The sequence below is a fragment of the Vitis riparia genome, chromosome 15 (genome assembly GCF_004353265.1).
Source record: "Vitis riparia cultivar Riparia Gloire de Montpellier isolate 1030 chromosome 15, EGFV_Vit.rip_1.0, whole genome shotgun sequence".
Lineage (NCBI taxonomy): Eukaryota > Viridiplantae > Streptophyta > Magnoliopsida > Vitales > Vitaceae > Vitis > Vitis riparia.
This window is the reverse complement of record NC_048445.1, coordinates 11,498,739-11,519,592: the sequence shown is the minus strand read 5'-3', so window position 1 is coordinate 11,519,592 and position 20,854 is coordinate 11,498,739. Positions and strand designations below refer to the sequence as shown.

Sequence of the window (20,854 nt, the reverse complement as noted above, 5' to 3'; positions counted from 1 at the left end):
ACCTCCATCTCTTTAGCTTCTAAGTCGATTAACCAATCCCAATGACGAAGGAAAGCAAAATGAGAAGTTGTCAAGTGGTTAACATTTGAATCAAACAAATCTCCCAGTCCGCTGCTCTCCATGCTTCCCCCATGTGCCTGCAAAGCATACAAAATATCCAAGATAAAATAATCATAAAATGTTTCTCCAGACGACACAAAAATGTCATCCTTAATTTAAGTTTAACTCACTTTTATTTTTATTGGTGTATGTTGAAAGTTTGGGTCCTATAATTTAGGATTTTTCTCCTTTTCAGACTCTTCTTATACAACTGTAAATTAGCTAGGACTTTTCTCCTTTTAGAACTCTTCGTGTAGAGCTGTAAATTAGCTACTAGGAGATCTAAATTGATTTGAATTATTGCGTATATCAGGAATTATCCTTTCCTACATATATATATTCTAGTGTATCTCTTGATTTTTGTGAATAAGAATAATTCAGAATTTCACATGGTATCAAAGCCAACTCCAGGTCCTCAACGTGCATGGTGAAACTTTGAGTGGTATGGTATTTTGATTCCTCGACCTTCACTGTCAATTTCTTTCTGATTTGTTCCATCTACGTTCATCAATACTATCATATCTAAAATGTTAGACCATAGTCCTACCACCAATTCTATTTAGGCGACATTCAAGGTGCCACTAAACCAAACCATAGGAGAATTGCAAAACCTCCAAGCATCTTACCCCCTTACCTGAGAAGAACTATCTTTAATGGTCTCCGTTGGTGCAACCCTTCCTAAAGGGCAAAGGAAAACTAAGTCACTTAATCAGCACAGGACCAAAGCCTGGAGATCTAAAATTTCAGAGTTGTGATAAAGAGGATTCCATGATCATGTCTTGGTTATGGAATTCAATGACCCTAAAATTAGCAAAATATGTATGTTTTTATAATGATTAGGGAGATTTGGGAAGTTATCTAACAAACCTATTCAAAAGTACAAGATTATGCTCAAATTTTTTAAATCAGGGTGAAGATTTCAACCACAAAACAAGGAACCCATTATGTAACTGAATATGCGAAATATCATTAAGGATTTGTGGCAGGAAATTGACTACTAGCAGAACATTCAAATGAAATGCAATGAAGATGCAATAATGCTCAAAATTTTGTAGAAAGAGAACGAAATTTTGAATTTCTTGTTGGGCTCAATGTGGAGTTTGATCAAGTGTGAGTCCAAGCTCTAGAAAAAGAGGAACTTCTATCATGAATGAAGTCATCTCCATCATTTGTACTAAAGAAAGTCGAAGAGGTGTGATGCTCGAACCATCTTCTATTAATGGTTCTGCCATGGTTGTTGCGAAGCCAAACAAATTCAGCCTAAATCTTTTTGGAGAAACTGAGTGTTCTAATGGTTCAAAGAATCCTAACCGTGAAGAACTTTGGTGTACATATTGCAAGAAGCCCTTTCTCGCATTTGTTTCATTGTAGTTTTGTTTTTCTTTGGTGGGAGGATTCCTCATCCTTCTCTTGTACTTTCCTTTTTATCAATATATGCCTTTGTCGTTTCCAATCAAAAAAAAAAAAAAAAATTTGCAAGAAGCCCCAACACACCAAAGAGGAGTATTGAAAGCTTTATGAAAAACCTCACAACCTAAATCGAAATAGGAGAAATAAAGCATGCCAACAACACAAACAAGCATATATGGCAAACTGTGAAGGAGGCTCCAACAGCAAAGAATTTGAAGAATTAAACAAGGAAGAGATAGAAAGGTTGAGAAATTTTGTAAGTAATCTTGATAAACAATTAGGTATGTGTTCTTTCGCACAAACAAGTAAATCTTCCATTTCTCATACTATAAGGGCCTCATATTTGCCCTTCACTGTCGCTTGGGTCATTGGCTCAAGAGCCACAAGCCATATGATCCACTTTTCTCATTGTTTCTCTTCATATAATCCTTGCCCCAATAACAAAAAAAAAAAAAATTATTGTTTATAGTTTCTTCACCACGGTTACTAGTCAAGGAAAAATTAATCCCACCTAATCTATTGTTTTACAAGATTTGTTCCTTGGACCTAAACTTTCAGATTACCTTGTGTCAATCAATAAATTAACCGAAGAACTAAATTGTTGTGTAACCTATTTCCAAAATTATTGTGTTTAAGGACCAAGTGACGGGGAAGACAATTGGGCATTCTAAGGTAAAGGACGGGCTTCATTACCTTGAAAAAACTAGTGGGTGTGCTATCTAAAAGAAAACCCAATCTTCTCTATCCTTCTTAACCGAAATTACACTTCCAATAAAGGGCAAATTTGTCTTCATCACCTTCATCTTGGGCATTTCTTAGTTAGAGTTCTTTAAACCATATTTCCTTTTCTATTTAAATCTATGGATGTAAACAACTTCCATTCTAGCATCTGTGAATTTGTTGAGTATCAACGTGTTTTGCTTCCCTTTAATAATACAAAAACTTCCTTCCCATTTACTTTGGTGCATAGTGATATTCACGATCCTTCTCAAGTTTCAAATGCTTCTAGTGCTAAATAGTTTGTGTCATTCATTGATGACTATACAAGGGTAACATGGAATTTCTTGTTAAAACAAAAGTTTGAAGTAAGCAATATATTTCCCATCTTTCATTTCATGATTAAAATTCAATTTTGGATTTGTATAAAAAGGTTCAGAATTGATAATGCAAGGGACTACTTCATCAAATCTTGTCCCCATGCTTCCAAAAAGAGGGGATAATTTATGAATCATCCTATGTTAATACATCCTAACAAAACGAGGTTGTTGAAAGGAAAAATGGTCATCTTACAAGGGTTAGTCGAGCATTATTGTTCCAAAAACATGTGTCAAAACCTTATTGGGGGGAAGTTGTTTTAACTGCTACCCATTTTATAAACCAGGTCTCATCTAGAGTCTTAGGATTCAAAAGTCCCATGGAAGTATTTGCTAAATTCTTTCCTAATTGTCATACCTCCTATAAATTGAGTTGAAGGTTTTGGGTGTGCGTCACTTGTTCATATTTATGCATATAAAGTAACAAGTTAGATCCAAGGGCTTTAAGATGTGCCTTTGTGGGGTATTCACCAACACAAAAGGGCTAAAAATGTTTTCATCGTCCTAGAAAGTTTTATGTATCTATGGGTGTAACCTTTGCAGAAAAAGAAAATTATTTTTCATGTTCTTATCTTCAGGGGGAGACATTACCTTCAAAAGAAAAAGAACCCTCATCCCCATAGCTTGACTTTTATGTGTTGCCTATGAATTCTATCCCTTCAAATCCTAATCCAACCCTTGTTGTCGTTAACAATTCTATCTATAATATTCCAAATGAGCCTAAATTAGACCCATCTTCATAAAACAATGAACTAGATCCCTCTACTAACACTAGTACAAAAACTATTGCTACGAAATCATTGCAAGTTTACTCAACGAGAAAAGCAACAACCATTGAACCCATGCATACTCAAGAGTCTAAACTGAGGTCAAGTAATAATTCTATCTCTCCTACTACAAAATAATGATCTTAATTTAACCATTTCTATTAGGAAAGGTACAAGACAATGAACTCAACATCCATTGTCATTATTTCTGTCATTAGATAACTTCTCCTAGTCCCACAAAAGTTCTCTCACTCATTTGTACGCCATAACCACTTCACAAAACCTTGTTGAGGCACTTAAAAATGAGAATTGGAGACAAGCCATGAGGATTGAGATAAAGGCCTTGGAAAAAATCGAACATGGAAAATAATAAAGCTGCCTAAGGGGAAGAAACCAATTGGGTGTAAATGGGTATATACGGTTAAGTACAAAGCTGGTGGGTCCCTAGAAAGATATAATGTTACATTGGTTGTTCAAGGCTACACACAAACCTATGGGGTTGATCACTAAGAAACCTTTGATGTCATAACTAAGATGAATACCGTGAGAGTGTTATTATCGTTGACGGCTAATTTTAGTTGGAGCTTAGAACAATTTGATGTAAAAAAATGCATTTTTACATGGGGACTTAGAAGAAGAGATCTATATAGAACAATTTGACGTAAAAAAATGCATTCTTCTCGACGCATTGTGTATTTCAAGACCAAGCTATGGGTAAGATGATCGGGTATGCTAAAGAATGGGAAGGACTCTACCTTCTTGAAGCTTGTTGTGGAAATAGTGACGGGTTAGCACTCTCCTACCTCTATAAAAAACTTTCATCCAATAAGGACCAGATTTGGTTGTGTCATCGAAGATTGGAACATCCACTCTTTCTTTTGCTAAAAAAAAAATGTTTTCTCTACTATTTGAGAACTTAGATGTCAATATAGTCCATTGTGAAGTCTGTGAGTTGGCTAAGCACCATCAAACCCCATTTCCATTAAATGATAAAAAATCTTTTCATCCATTTACTTTCATTCATATTGATGCATGGGGTCCTTCAAGAATTCCAAATATTGTTGGTTCTAGATGGTTTATATCATTCATAGGTGATTACACTAGGGCCACTTGGCTTTATCTATTTAAAAATAGGTCTAATGTGAGTAATGTATTCCCTATATTTCACAAAATGATTGAAAATTAGTTTAGAGTGAGAATAAAAGTTGTCAAGTTAAACAATGAGAGGGAATACTTTAATTAGGTTCTATCACCTTTTTTTTTTGTATTATCCATCAATCCTCTTACATCAATACCCCACAACAAAATGGGGTTGAAGAAAGAAAAGATAGGCATTTGCTAGAAGTCACAAGAGCCCTACTATTCCAAAATAATGTGCCAAGTCCTACATGGAGAAGTTGTTCTAACATCAACAAATTTGATAAACAAAATGCCTTATAAGGTCATGGATCATCAATCTCCAATGGTTGTCCTCTCGCAATTTTTTCCCGATTTCAATGGTTTCAACTAACTCCCTCCTAAAGTGCGTGGGTGTATCTCATATGTCCATATCCATGATCAAAACCGTAGCAAGCAAGATCCTGGAGCCCTTAAGCATATCTTTATTGGCTACTCTCCAACCAAGAAAGGGTATAAATGCTATCACTTATCTTCTAAAACATTCTTCACATCCATGGATGTTACCTTTGTGGAAAACCAGTCCTTCTAGCCTAAAACTTATCTTAAAGAGGAGCCTTTGTTAGAAGATAAATCTCCCATTCTATTGGATCTGCCAAATCTTGACTTACTCGTGCCCTCTTCTATACCCGTTCACCCCCCTAGTATCTCTAAGACACCATTAGAAGAAAAAAGACTTTGCAATACTATCATTGCACCATTACAAGTCCATTCAAGAAGGAAGTCGCCTCACCTTGGGCACCAGCCGGTCCAATATTGGATCCCGTAATAGGAATTGAAATCTTTCCCTCTCATAATTCACGTTCTTCACCACACATTGACTAGCTTGTGGAAGAGCACGTGGACGAACTTGTCTTTAACTATCTAAATTCTCATATTACCTAATTCTAACTTTGACTCCTTTGACAAATTGTCACCCTCACACAAAGCCAGCCTTAGTCACCTAAGGCCCTTAGAAATCCCAAAAACAGTTCAAAAGGCACTTAGGGATGAGAATTGGAGAAATGCCATAAGTGAAGAAATGAGAGCAATTGAGAAAAATCAAACATGGGACGGGAGGTTGTAAAACTTCCTAAGGGGAAAAAACCAGTTGAATGTAAGTGGGTATACATTGTGAAGTACAAAGCTAATGGGACTCTAAAAAGATACAAAGCTAGATTAGTAGCTAAAGGGTATATTCAAACTTATGGAGTGGATTACCAAGAAACCTTTACAACAGTAGCAAAGATGAACATTTTCGAGTCTTATTATCTTAGGTTACTAACCTTGGTTGGCCTTTGCAGCAATTTGATGTTAAAAATGTCTTCTTACATGGTGATTTACAAGAGGAAGTCCACATGGAGGCTCCACCTGGATTTGATGGGAACTTTTGTAGTAATTATATGTGTAGACTAAAGAAAGCGTTATATGGGCTTAAGCAATCTCCTAAGGTATGGTTTAAGAGATTTGCTAAAGTTATGTTAAGGATGAAGTATGAACAAAATCCAGGAGACCATACTCTCTTTATTAAGCACTCAACATCTTGAATGGTCATGGTTCTAATCATTTATGTGGATGATATAGTTGTGATCGAGGATGATTTAGAAGAGATTGAACGGCTTAAAAAACATCTTGCTACAAAATTTGAGATTAAAGATCTAGGGAGGCTGAGGTACTTCTTGGGTATTGAGGTTACTCATTCGAATAAGAGCATCTTTATTTCACAACAAAAATATGTCCTTGATCTCTTAAAGGAAATTGAGATGTTGGGGCATAAGCCAACCAATATTCCCTTTGAACATAATCATAAACTTATTAATGACAAGGATGAGGTAGTAGTAGACCATGGTACGTACCAAAGACCAATGAGAAAACTAATTTACTTGTCATATACTAAGGTGTTTTGTTTTTTTGGCTAAATAGAAAAAATAAAAATATATGACTTTTTCTATTCAGCTAAAAAACTTATTTTTTATGAGAAACAATAGTAGTATATTGAAGTTAGTAAAATAAGTACAAAGAAGAATGAGAGATCCTCCAAAAAGTACACAAAAAGAAAGCAAGAACCTCCAATTTTAAGAATCTATACAGCTATGAGGCTTCACAGCCTATGTTCCATGAGGGAATATACAAAATAATCTATCCTAGCTAGCCCACTCCCTTGGAGTTACCATCATCCAATCAAGTTGGATCAAATTAAGGGGAACACCCTTAAAAGTAGTGGAGCAAGATGCCCAAAAGGAGGTTAAGAAAAAAATCATGTCCTAAAGACCCTTTGAGGATCTCGCCTTATCCTCAAAGATCCTAGCATTTCTCTCTCGCCACACTACCCACATCAAAGCAAGGCAAGCAAGCTTCCACAACACCTTGCCTCTACTGGTGTTTCCTAATCCTCTATATGAAATACTCATCATGTCACATATACTCTTAGGAGGAGCCCAATCCACATGAACCAAGTTGAATAATCTATGTCATAACCCCAAACTCAATGGGCAATATAAAAAAGATGTGATCTACCATTTCGCCACTCTCCATACACAACAAACAAACATCAGAACTGAGGGTTTTGTAGGATCTTCTCAATTGTAGCATGTCATTTGTGTTAACCTTCTTGAATGTCACTAACCAAGCAAAAGATTTGACCTTAAATGGGGCTAACGAATACCAAACAAAATCAATAGGAAATGAAGGAATTGGATCAATATGATTGGTCAAGATTGAAAAGAACGACTTAACTGTGAATAAACTTGAAGAAGATAGGGACCAAGCTCTCAAATCATGACCAAAAGGAGATAAATGCAAATGTGAGGGAGAGGACATGAGTTTCAATATCTTCTATCTCAAGATCCGAAAGATTGCGACAAAAGTTTACATTCCAAGAGGAATGATGAGTGAACCCAAGACCTGATGAGATAGTGAGGTTTTTAACGAAGACAATTCTTAATAGACCTGGGAATTGAGAGCACAAAGGATGATCCCCCCCACCACCACAGATCTTCCCAAAACCAAATTCTTATCCCATCTCCCACTACCAACCAAGTGTATCTTGAAATATTAGGAAAAACCTATGCAATGGCCTTCCAAGGGCAGCCATGTGACCACCTAACTACAATGTTGGCATCCCACCCGTTAGTATGTGTCCCATAAATGCCTAGGATAACCCAATACCAAAGAGCGTACTTTTCCTCAAAAAACCTTCAAAGTCATTTCCCTAATAGAGTTTGATTCCATATAGAGATCTTCTCAAACCCTAATCTCCCTTCCTCCTTAGTTTTACACACTAAGTCCCAACTAACAAGATGGTCTCTCTTTTGCTCCCCAAACCCAAACCACAAAAAATCCCTTTGCAGTTTCTCAGTTTTCAACGCCACTAAAGAAGGAATTTTGAACATGGATAGAAAGTAGCTCAAAATATGAGATAGACACGATTAGATAAGAGTTATCCTCCCTCCTAAAGACAAATAGGCTTTTCTCCACCCATCTAATCTTCAGGAAACTCTCTCAATCACTGGATCCCAGAATGCTCTTGCCTTTGGATTTCCCCCCAATGGAAGTCCAAGTATGGAAGGCATATTTCTGGACATAAAGTTAATCTAGAGAAGAGTACTCTCTCTGGCATCAATGTTGATATCAACCAATGTAACTAAACTGAACCTATTGAAATCAACCAAACATATTTCTGGACTTAAAGCCAATCTAGAGAAGAGTCGTCTCTAGCATCAATGTCGATATCAACCAATGTAACTAAACTAAACCTATTAATAAAAAGTTCACTTTAGTTATATTAGTTCATATCAACAAGTTACTTTTAACCAAATAAAAAAAAAAGCCAAATATTTTGGCTTTTTCTATTCAGTCAAAAAACAAACATCACCTAAGCCTAATATAGCCTATATTGTGAGTGTGGTTAGCCAGTTCTTGCATTCAACAAAAAATAGTCATCTAAAGGCAATCTATAGGTTTATCATATATTGGAAAATCACTTCTAGAAATATGGAGCTGAAGTTGGAACATATACTAATTGCCTAATTAGTACTCCCTATGTTTCAACAGAAAAACAAATAGGGGAGATCCTAACTAAGGGACTTTTATGTCAGATTTTTATGATGATTAATAGCAAGCTGGGAATGCAAAACATCTATTCACTAGCTTGAGGGGGAATGTTAATTAATCATCCTTTATGACCCTTATAAGGAAATAATGGTTGGTACTCAACCTCTTAATAGGAAAGTCGATGTATATAACAATTTAAATTAGGAAGTCAGAATTAGAATTTCCATGATTTTTGGGATAGATTTATAGGAGTTAATATGTTTCCTTTTTTCATTGTATAGTTATCTATAAGATGTACAATTTTTCCTCAAATCAATATATGATTATTCTCACATATTGCCTACAAGCATGTTTAAAGAGAAATCCAAATTCTGAAATATCTTGATAAAAGCCCTTCTATAAAAGCATCTCATTCCTAGCTTTATTAATAAGAGCAGCCCAACATCAAATGCCTTCTAGTTTAAAATGTTTTAATGTGCAATCAAACACCATATAAAGCACTAGTAATAGTTTAAAATAGCTTTGGACCATCAAAACAGTGCACCAATTGGGACTTTAGTCTTAATTTGTATATTGATTTGATGGGTATTGAAGTGGAGAAAAATCATGAGAGGAATCTTATAACAACTAAAAATAATTAGCCTATCTTTTGAGACCAAAAAAATCCCCCCAGCCCATAGAATGATAAAAAATTTACCTTATGATAGATTGTACAAGCATTAAGATGGCGACAACTTTTGCACATGCTTGGACTCTACAACAGAAGGAAGAAAACAAAAAAAAAAAAAAAGCAAATTCAAATGCCAATCCAGTGAAAAGTTGTCCAGAAATATAGGATGCAGAAGTTTCAGCAATGGGTGTACCTGCAACATTGGAGGCAGTTGCTGCATCATTGATGCCTTTAGAATATCTTTTGCAAGTTCATTGCGACGCATAATTAGACCAACCAAGTCTGATCTTTTAACTGCAATGCCCTTTACAAATTGGTAGACAATATACCCATACCGAATAAGGTGAAAGGATAGAGAAGAAAATGAAAAAAAATGTATTTGATTCTACCTGTGTATGGTCTGTATTGAGATAATAGAGAAGTCCAGAATCAATAGGTTTCAGATACCTAAAAATAGCAGAAGTAAAAGGTGAAGAAAAGCATGCTCCTTACAACAAATTTTCAATATAAAGGAGTACTACACAGGAAGAAATTAGCTAGGCCATACACACCTCTCAGACATAAGGAGAGTGTACAAGATCACCTGTGCAGTGTGTTCCATGGCTGACTGAACAAATAAAAAGTATGAGTGACAAGAACAATGACATCAAGGGAGATAACGCAGAATAGCGTATTACAAAACTTTCATAATCCAAATCCCATTTGGAAATTCCCCTGACACAGAATTTCAGTAAAGAAGATAGACTTGCCTGGCCTTTAGTTCCTTTCCCAGTTTTAAACTCTAAAGGCATGATTATCTCATTCACTTCCTTGGTGTTTGATTCAAATTTTATTCGAAGAGAAGCGTCAATCATCCCTTTCAAGCCATATTTTGGGGCCCATGCCATTTCCTCAATATCTATTACCTGCATTTTAGAAAGGATTTTTCATAAAACAATGCAAAGTCATCATGCAAGGGGAAAAAAGTTATTGGCTTAGCTTAGAAGTACCAATTCGGTGAGTAAATGTGCCTATTTCTGGGCAAACATTATTATAGAATTTTGTAATGAAAAGTATTGATTGACAAGAACAATGATCAAATGCCTACATGCTTGCCCTTAGTAACAAGACCAAGTGGGATACTTACCTCAGATACATTCACCCTTTTCAAGCCATCATCAGATCCAAAATCAACAGTAGCACCTCTATACTCCTGCCAACAACTTATAAATTCATTAGCCTCATATACAGGAATGTTACAGCCACCTTACTATGTACAAGATGGCAATGTATGTAATGTGGACAAACATGAGTTTCAGTGTCTCCAAAATGGATACAAGGTGTCTAGCAGACCCAACCCTAAAAGATATATTATTAGACTTATAAACATAACCATGGATTTCACTTCAACCCAGATACCAGATGTTCAACAATGCAAAAGAAGGGAAAAAGGAAATATAGGAAGAGCCCTGTCACATAGATATTATCCTATCTAAATATCGGCCAGAAATTACCTAAGTTCATTGAACAATAAAGTAATAATAGTAATAAAGCATTAATCATGTAATTATCGCTGTCTCGCCCCCAATGGAAAAGACCTGAGATTTATTTCTGCAATCAACAAGGAAGCTAATTTCAAGTCCACATATAACACAATGGGTATGTTAATACTTCTTTAATCAGGTAACCAAGCCCACCCCCACCTTAATAGGACACACTTATGATATACAAAACTAGCTCGACAGCAGGTATGATGAAACTATGGGTCAGGCTTGATCTGGCTTAGGATTAGTCCTATCCCAAATTTGCCCTGTTGCATAACTAAATTAATAACAGTGTGACATTAGTGAAATTCAATAGCAGTCACCTGTGAATTCTTGAAGAGGACGATCCAGTTTAGTATTCTTGGAGTTGCCTCAATCAAAGTTTTATACATATCATCTTCATTTACTGCAAAATCCAGATAAGGACAATGTTAAATCTCAACAGGAAAAAAATGAGTTTGTTGATCACATTTACAGCAAAAGGCTAAAAAGCAGAATAAATATGGGAAACTAAACTAATACAACTACATTTATACTTTCATAAGTCCAATATAACAATGAAGCTGGACGATTTTGCCAGTGTAAAGTGTGATATTTTAGGGAAATGATATTGTGTAAACTCTCCACCTCCACATGCATACAAGCTCTCAAGATTTTTCTGAACCACTATTCTTGCATACTCCTCCAAGAAAACTTTTGTAGGAATCTCTCTAATAAGTCCGGCCTACAGAGAAGGAATTGCATCCGACATTAGATACAGTGTACTTCAAAAGCTTGCACATGACAAAAACAAAATCATATTTGACAATTTTGAAATGTAAACAAAGGGAATTTGAAACTATCACCTGAAAAATTTGGTGCAGCAAGGTACCTATCAATGCTGCAGTTGAATGTTCACTGCATTTTAGCCTCTCATCCAGGACAGTTCGTCTTGAGCAACTGAAACTAGCAGCTACCTAAAAGTTTTCTTGAATTTATTAAGAACAATTAGGGTAAAAGAAAGCACAAAGTGGCTTGAAGCAGCTAAACATTGTAAAAACAACAACAAACATTTTCATATGTGAAAAAGAAAAGGCCACAATATTTAAGCAAGCAGATAATAATTACCCGAGTGCCAGACACCAGTATATCAGGGTGAACAATTAGAAAATTGTTGTTATGGTCTACATCACACTTTCCCTGGTCATCAAATTTACCGATTACATGTATAGTATCTCCAGGAGCAATGACAGAATAAAACCTGAAAAGGAAGATTTTCAGGAACAGTATGACAATAATACGTGTAATGGAATTCAGTAACCCTATAAACAGTCAGATGAGAATAAGTTTCATATATAAAAGGGTTTTACGCAGAAGATTGAAGGCGCACATGATAATAATCAAAACAGAAAAGTAGATTGCATAACCATATGAAAAATCCAACTACTTAATGTTGAATGGATCCCCAAGAAACTAGGATGAACACTGATTAAAGATTAAACCAACAACAATGGCCAATTCTTTAGATTCAACAATGTAAAAGATGAATAGACCATTTTATTTGGATCCTGGAAGTTTGCCTATCAATGCTAATTCATTTTAAGGTAATCCTTCCAAACACACAAAACAAAAAAAAAAACAAAACAAAAAAAATCAAAAAAAAAAAAAAAAAACCAAAAAAGGGAGAGAGAAAGAGAGTTTATTTTTAATTGATAATGTCATATTCTACTACCAAAACAAGTAAAACACCAATTAACAGGGTTAACACTCCAAACAAACTTTCATTTATAAGAAAGTCAAGAATATTTTCTATTGTAATTGCAGTAAGATCCGAGCTACTGAGGATTGAAGTCATGAGACCTCAACTAATAGCACAACAGTGTCACTGCCAGAGCAGCGAACCAATAGTCCTGATCTTGACAGTGCGTTAATAACATTCGAGGAATATTTCATAATCAAAAATTATCTAGAAACAAACAGGACAAAAAAAACACATATGGCCAAAGCAGGGATGGAGAATGCTAACCACTCATCCCTCAAAGACACAGCCTGCTCTTCTCCAGTTTTCTCATTCAGTAAGCGAAGTACCTGAAAAGAAATTGATCACCAGTACTAAGTTACCAATCCTATCAAAACAACAAAAAGATTTTTGTGATTAAAGTTTAATAAGAACCTTAGAAGGACACTGTGCACCAGATAAATCAGCATATTCCCGCTTCTCAGAAACCTATGGCAAAGATATGATACAAAATAATCAACCTCTAACTCATCATTTCTGCATGGAAAGGTTCTAAATGTAATTTTTGCTAGAAGGATACCTCCAAGACAAGAAAAATAATGTTGGAACATTCCCCATTGACCTTTTCTGTTGGACCCATCTCTGGTATCTTTAATGCAGGATCAACTCTAAGAGGCATCTCATCACCATTTATGCACTGGACTTTGGATAAACATGCCTCTCCATCACTAGATACTGATTCTTCAACAGAAATGGCATCTTCTACTTGATCCAAAAGTTCAAGCAATGCCTAAGAAAATTAGCAAACAAAAACTATAGCTATCAGCCAGGACAATATGCTCCAAAAATTTATTTAGCCATGTCATAGGGGCTCATGAGCTATTATTTGTGAACACTTAAATCAGAACACAAATTTTATAGCATGGCAATTCTCATACATCTCGATATAGGGACTCAGTTATGGATGTGCAATTTTACTAGTTCAATGCAAATTCAAGGTGTCAGACATAGGAATTGCAATGGGCAGGTAAATCAGGTAACCCACCCAAACTCTTCAGGTACAAGTTTTGTCCATTTGGAGCATCTTAAGTGGGATGAGATGGATTCATAAAAAGGAACATAAACTCAGATCAAATTTGGGGAAGGAAAGGGATTAGGAAATTCATCCCTGAAGATGCCCTGATTATGTTTTGTTGCAAATACCATAAACATCTCAAATTTTATATATAATAACCAATATATCTTATGCTTAATTGCTTATTAGGGCACCAAGTTATTAGGGACTTCAAAACAAGGCTAGCTAGACTTGATATTCGAAATTTGGCTAACTCATAACCATATCCTTCTCTCTCCCTCTCCCTCTCCCCCTCCCTCACTGGCTACATCCAGCCATAATCAGTGCATACTTCAACAACCTCTATTAGGTATCAACCTCAAACCCACAATAAGTCATTTTTGATAGCTACCACAACAAACCCTTTTTGGTCTTTGTAATCCTAGCATGCAGCTCCATCAACTATTATCAGCTTCATTATCCACCAAGTTGCCAGCATCCACAAAAGCCATCATTGCCTGCACCTTACAAGTATCAGTACAACAGCACTCCTAAATGCCATAAACATGTTGATCTACCACCATCATGCTCAATACCACTGCAGCTCATCTTCTAGCATCAATCCAACTATATGTACTATTAATTATTTCCTATCTACCATGAAGGATAAAAATCAAATGTGAAGATCGATTTTGACATCATTATAGTTGTTTTCATCACTGCCAAACTGGACCCCACTCAACCAATAGACTGGTCTCAATTTTTGCCTCTCCCAACCTCTATTTTTACACAGCAATTATTATCTAGACATAGGGCCCAACTATATGTGTTTCCTTGTAAACGTTTGCTAGTTTCCATACGGACAAGGAAGAAACAAAAGTTTCAAATTGAAACAATCACACATGAGTGTGAGTGTGAGTGTGAGTGTGAGTGTGAGTGTGTCTGCTTTTGAATTTAGTACACTGTTTATCTACACTGTTACAAACAAATAGGATTGGGCTCACACATGACCTTGCCTCTCTGTTATCCTGCACCAGATTACTTTACAAATAACTGAACAAAGAACAAGGATAATCATGTACGAGTCCTGAAAAATATGTGCCACAGCTCTCAAATCTTTCCCTTACTCTCTGCCTTCTCCATATCATTCTAACATCTCAAACCACCTTCCCCGCTGCCCCAAACCCAAAATATATAACCTTTCTTAAGTTCTGGGTGTTATGCATAAACATCACATCACATCTCATGTGCTTTCTTAACTTCTTTGTGATATGCACACAGGTCATATGTGCCAGCAGAAATCAACAAAAAAGAGAAAAAAAATTATAACACGCTTACAAATTTAAAATTGTTGACAAATCAATATGGAATTGTTGACTCGTTTTTAACAAAGGATAAAATCACTATGAAACTAGAACTGTATATTTCTGTATAGCTGTATTTTTTTTCCTTCTTTCCTAAGTTGTTAGCATGTTAGTAGGTGAGTCCTGATTTCTAGGAACTAATACCCAATTTTGAGTTAAAGGTAGGTTCTTCTATAAATATTGTATTCTTCCTACCCATTAATAGTATTGAGATGCAATCTGTCCATGTTGTATCAGAGCTCTAGGGCTTATTCTTTCCACAATCTCTCACCTTGGCCTTCGTTGCCATCAAACTGTTTCTGGTCTGCGCAGCCTTCATTGCTACAAAAGTATTTCCATCACTGCAACCTTTGTTGCAGCCTTAATTGCCATATTAAATCTAATCATCTATTCCAGTTTTTTACCCTTATGATTCTTGCAATGCCGGAAGCCTTGGAAGTCTCCACTAGATTAACTTTGCTCCATCCCAAAACAGAAACCAAACCTTAGGAGAATATCAAAAAATTCATCCATCCTTTAGACTCAATGGTTGAGATTATCTAATCTGGTCACAACTTGTGAGTGCATTCCTATATGGGAATGGGAAACTTAGCCACCTTATTGGACCTATGCCTGGTGAAAGCAATCCTCAGTTTACTGCCTAGGATGAAGCTAACTCCTATGATAATGGTGTGGCTGAGGAACTCGATGCTACTAGAAATCAGTGGAACTTGTATATTCCTAGCCACTGCAAGGGATAGTTGGGAAACAGTAAGGCAAACGTACTCCAAGGTTCAAGATGCCTCTCAAATCTATGAAATCGAGACCAAAATTCATTTAACCAAAAAAGGTACAATGTTAGTAACAAAATACTATTCCATAACGAAAGGATTATGGCTTGAATTAGATTATTACCAAAATCTTTAAATGAAATATAGTGAAGATGCAATTATGTTACTAAACTTTGTTGAAAGGGAAAGAATTTTTTAGCTTTTAGCTAGCCTTTCTGTTGAATATGATCAAGTACAGGTACAAGTGCTTGGGAAGGAATCTTTGCCTCACTTACATGAGGTATTCTCCATCATTCAGGCTGACAAAGGAAGAAGGAATGTGATGTTGGACACCCTAGTAGAAGAAGGATCTCCTTTGGCTGTGGTGAAACCATCCTCTCTAAAAAAACTATGGTAGCCAAACTCTTAACTTCGAAAGCAGCAGAGGGGAGACATTCAAGCCATCGATCAATAAAGATGAACTTTGGTGTAATTACTGCGAGAAACCTAGATACACCAAGGAAACTTGCTGGAAACTGAGGGGAAAACAACTATTTGGCAGAAATAACAATTACACTCGAGAAACAATATATACCAAGAGGCAGTCAAGCAAACATGGCCCTTACTGAAGAGAAGTCAAGCCATGATTCTTCTCCTAGTAACCCAGAAATGGATAAATTGAGCGAAGAAGAAATTGAGAAGATTAGAAGCCTCCTCACATCTATTGATAAACTAGTGGCTTCATGCTCATTGGCACAGTCAGGTAAGTACCTCATAGCTCAAACCCTTAGTGCCTCACAGAACTGTAATCATAAAACCTGGATAATTGACTCGGATGCCATTGATCATATGATAAATTTCTCCCAACATTTCACTTCCTATATCACATGCCCTAGAAATAACAAAATCAAAGTTGCAAATGGCACATTGGCATCTGAAAAGGCACAATTCCCTCACTTCATGGTTCATATCTATCTTACTTCAGAATTTTTTTGCATGTTCCCAAACCATATGTGAACTTTTTGCCCATACAAAGATTACTAAAGATCTAAATTGTCATGTGACATTTTTTCCACATCATTGTGTCTTTCAGGACCTAGTTATAAGGAGGACAATCAAGTATGCTAAGGAATAGGAAGGACTCTACTTTCTTGATACAAGTAGGGACAATGACAATGGTTGCCTACTTTCTTGATACAAGTAAGGACTCTACTTCAGAATTTTTTTGCATGTTCCCAAACCATATGTGAACTTTTTGCCTATACACAAGATTATTAAAGATCTAAATTGTCATGTTACATTTTCTCGACATCATTGTGTCTTTCAGGACCCGGTTATAGGGAGGACAATCAAGTATGCTAAGGAATAGAAAGGACTCTACTTTCTTGATACAAGTAGGGGCAAAGACAGTGGTTGCCTATCTCTCTCTCATTTTTCAAAAAAATAAAATAAAATAAAATAAAGCTCAGATTTGGCTTTATCATTTTTGTTTAGGGCATCATTATTTCTTCTTGTTAAAGACTATGTTTCCTATTTTATTTCAAGACTTGGATGTTAGAACTTTTCATTGTGAAGTCTATGAATTCGCAAACATCATCGGGTTTTGTTCCCTTTAAGTGATAATAAAACATCTCATCCTTTTTCCTTGGTGCATATCGATATCTGGGACCCTCTCGAATGCCAAATATCATTGGAGCTCGATGGTTTGTTTCTTTCATTGATGATTATACTCAAGTTAGTTAGTTGTTTCTTATGAACAATAAGTCTAATGTTAGCTCTCTAGAAGCATAAACGGATGGATTAGGCTTAAATTTGAGATTGATAGAAAATTGACATTAGATTATTGTTCTTAGGTGATAATCTAGTGTAACGACCCACTCCTAATCGTGCAAATATTGCCTAAAATGAGCCCAAACGAGTCGTCACGGCTTTAAAACACATCTACATAGTTAAAAAGAGCTTATGCACATATAGCATCAAAAACTTTTAAACATATCAAATAAGGGATATAGACACGATGTTCTCATTGTATCCCATAGGATTGCAAGGTCAAACAAAAACCTCATACCAAGGTCGAAAATCGACTTTAATAACAATTGTATCAACTCACTCCCGACCGTATAAATATTGTCTGCTTTGAATTGAAAAGGTCTTCACAGCTTTAAAATGCATTTAGATGGTTAAAAGAAATCCATAGTTATATAGTGCAAGAACTTTTTTTCCCCTATCTGATATGGAATATCACAACCACCAACCCCATATGCAAACACAACGTCCTCATGTCCCACAAGATTGCAAAATCAAACAGACAAACACCACTTGGTGAAGCCAGACAGACACTCTTTAGTGGGGCCAAACAAACTCTCATACCAGAGTTGAGGATCCCCGACCCTAATGTAAGAGTTTGTTTGGTCCCGTAAGGGGTGTATATCTATTTGACCTTACAATCCTATGGGACACGAAAAAAATGAGTCTATACAAGAGGTGATTGTGACATCCCACATTGGATAAAAGAAAAAGCTCCTAACATTATATATATATATAGACTCCTCTTAACAATGTAGATGTGTTTTAAAGCTATGAAGGCTCTTTTAACCAAACGTGGACAAAAATGACATGGTTAAGAGTGCTTCATTACATCTAGTAACATGGAGAAGCAAGAAACAAGTAATAGTAGGCAGATCAAGCACAAAAGCAAAGTTCAAAGCTATGGTACATGGGATTTTATGAGTTATTATAGCTAAAAATAATTCTTGCAGATTTGGGGTAAAATGGGCAAGAACCATGAAACTATGTTGTGACAACAAGTCTACAATCAACATTGCTAATAATTTGATACAACATGATCGCACTAAGCATATGGAAGTAAACAAACACTTCATCAAAGAAAAGTTAGACAATAGTCTATTTTATACTCCATATGTCTCAACAACTGGGCAGCTTGTAGATATTCTAACTAAAGGCTTGCCCACTTACTCATTTCAACATATTACAAGCAAGTTGGCAATGGACAACATCTACTCACCAGCTTGAGGGGGAGTGTTGACACATCACTATGGATTTGTTGACTCGTTTTTAACAAAGGATAAAATCCCTATGAAACTGGAACTATATACTTTTGTACAGATGTATTTTTTTTTCCTTCTTTCCCAAGTTGTTAGCATGTTAGTTGGTGAGTCTTGATTTCCAGGAACTAATTCGTCATTTTCTGTAAAAAAAAGTAGGTTCCTAAATTAGCTACACCTCTTCATATAAATGTTTTATTCTTTCTATTCATTAATAGTATCAAGATTCAATTTGTCCACAAACATGAACAAAAGTCAGAACTGTTACAAGTTTCCAAACTGGTGTTGGTCACAGGACAAGAATCTAGGTATCTGACACACCAAAGATCGATCATCTACATTACCAAGGCATCCTAAGAGAATAAAAAGGAGGAACCAATAGCTTAATTAGAAAAACATGTAAATCAGTTACTATTACAAACCTTTTTGTGTTGCCTTAAGCCCATCTGGTCAGATACCAATTTGCAATCAACACCATCAATATTCTGCACTTTAAGTATGCATAAAACATCAGAAAAAGAAAAATCCCAAAGGTACATTGTAAATGTGCTCATTTACCTTCTCGTGGCAATATGATAAAGATGGTGGAGTTCGAAAAGGACTTTGTCTTTTTCTTACCACACCTGGGTCAGTCATATCAATTTCATTTCCATTGGAATCCATGACTTGACCCAGTTTCACCCTTTTTAAGCTAACCCGATTCGAGAATACCACAGATTTTTCAGAAGCTTTCATTGTTGGGGAACAAAGCCACTTCTCGAGTTTGCCTTCTGAATCAGGAGAAGTCTGCACAATGGACCATTTATCAGCCATCATAGGATACAAATAACAGAAACTAAATATAAAGCAAAATTAAAGTAGAAACATACCTTATTCTGCGAGCATTGTCTAAAATTCAATGAGATCAACCTAGAAGCATCTCCCAACACTCTCATCACCTCTGGGCCATGCTTCTTCGTCATTGCTTGAAGCCGCTCATTCACAGGAGAGATCTTCCATGTCACCTCGTCACCTCCATCATCCTGGCTTTGCTTTATCAACTACCAATCAACCCATCCACATTAAAAAAAAATGCTCAACTGGAAAAAAATTGAAAAAAAAAAAAATTATTTACCATTCCAGGCGAGAACTTGAACCGCTTAAGTGCCATGGACTTGGAAACCTCAGGTGACACCTGAGAAGGGTTCTCCTCAACATCCATAGCCATTGCTGGAATATTCCCAGGAGGCGTACTCTGGGAGGGGTTATTCGGATCAGTTTTCCGTGAATTTGATGTCGACGCACTTGGGAAAGCATTTCTAGGGTTCTTCCTGGTAGAAACTGCATTGTTTGAATCCGCTGTTCCTGAATTCAGGGCATTTCCAAAGTTTGAAACAGATTCAATTCGACCAGCATTGCTAGGGTTTTGAGAGGTTGAAAGGCCATTCTTTGGATCAGTACTATCCAAATTCAGAGCTTTCCGAGGGTTCCCAGAGGCTGAAACGGCATCGTTTTCATCAGCAATTCCCAAACTCGGAGCAGTTTTAGGGTTTTGAAGTGCTAAACCAGATTCCAACGGTGGAGGTTTTGGGGCTGAAACGGCGTTGCTTCGTGCAGCAGTTGCTGAAATAAGAACATTTTCAGGACAAGCAGCTGTAGGATTTTGAAGGGGTGGAGCAGACTGTGATGGTGGATTAGGGCCGGGGGTGCAAACAGCGTCGTTAGGGCGAGAGGTGGAAGATTGGGAGTGGCGAAGGAAGAAGTGTTGGATGCCGAACTTGGAAGGCTGTGAGTTAGGTTGGTTTTGGTTTGATTTGGAGCTGGGTTTCTTCCTGGGAGCCATTTTTTTGAAGGCAAGTGTCGAGCTAAGGCTACAGCTTCATCGCCATGAAAGAAGCTTCAAGATTTGCAAGGCGCTTTATACATTTACAGTAGGAATTTGTTTTCCCGCCCAAAATGAATGGCAAATGGATGGAACTGTTCCTGAAGGGCCTGTTTTTGGTCTAGGCCCATATAGTTTCCAACCCATGAACGTTTCTTAAGCCCCACATTTTGGGCTGCCTTTTCGGCCGAGTCAAAGCCCAAGTTTTTGGTGGTTGAAAAAACCAGGTTTGAGGGTTGGGATAACAATGAGATAGGTTTTTTCAAGAACCCT

The 20,854-nt window shown here is 36.5% G+C and overlaps 1 protein-coding gene across 1 annotated transcript in view; it reads right to left on the bottom strand.

The window, feature by feature from the left end:
* The window catches only part of LOC117932821 (DNA replication ATP-dependent helicase/nuclease JHS1), a 42,643-nt gene extending 22,045 nt beyond the window's left edge, over window positions 1-20,598 (bottom strand). Inside the window, exons 1-18 of the mRNA XM_034854155.1 lie at window positions 19,835-20,598; window positions 19,590-19,760; window positions 19,279-19,506; window positions 19,143-19,205; window positions 13,069-13,278; window positions 12,924-12,977; window positions 12,777-12,838; window positions 11,879-12,011; window positions 11,617-11,727; window positions 11,399-11,495; window positions 11,095-11,177; window positions 10,375-10,440; window positions 9,998-10,153; window positions 9,800-9,855; window positions 9,638-9,695; window positions 9,442-9,552; window positions 9,276-9,332; window positions 3-137 (exon numbers count right to left, since the gene is read on the bottom strand). Coding sequence (XP_034710046.1) covers window positions 3-137; window positions 9,276-9,332; window positions 9,442-9,552; window positions 9,638-9,695; window positions 9,800-9,855; window positions 9,998-10,153; window positions 10,375-10,440; window positions 11,095-11,177; window positions 11,399-11,495; window positions 11,617-11,727; window positions 11,879-12,011; window positions 12,777-12,838; window positions 12,924-12,977; window positions 13,069-13,278; window positions 19,143-19,205; window positions 19,279-19,506; window positions 19,590-19,760; window positions 19,835-20,542 — 2,559 coding nt within the window. The 5' untranslated portion in view covers window positions 20,543-20,598. The remainder of the gene's footprint in view (window positions 1-2; window positions 138-9,275; window positions 9,333-9,441; window positions 9,553-9,637; window positions 9,696-9,799; window positions 9,856-9,997; window positions 10,154-10,374; window positions 10,441-11,094; window positions 11,178-11,398; window positions 11,496-11,616; window positions 11,728-11,878; window positions 12,012-12,776; window positions 12,839-12,923; window positions 12,978-13,068; window positions 13,279-19,142; window positions 19,206-19,278; window positions 19,507-19,589; window positions 19,761-19,834) is intronic.
* Between the last annotated feature and the right edge of the window lie 256 nt (window positions 20,599-20,854).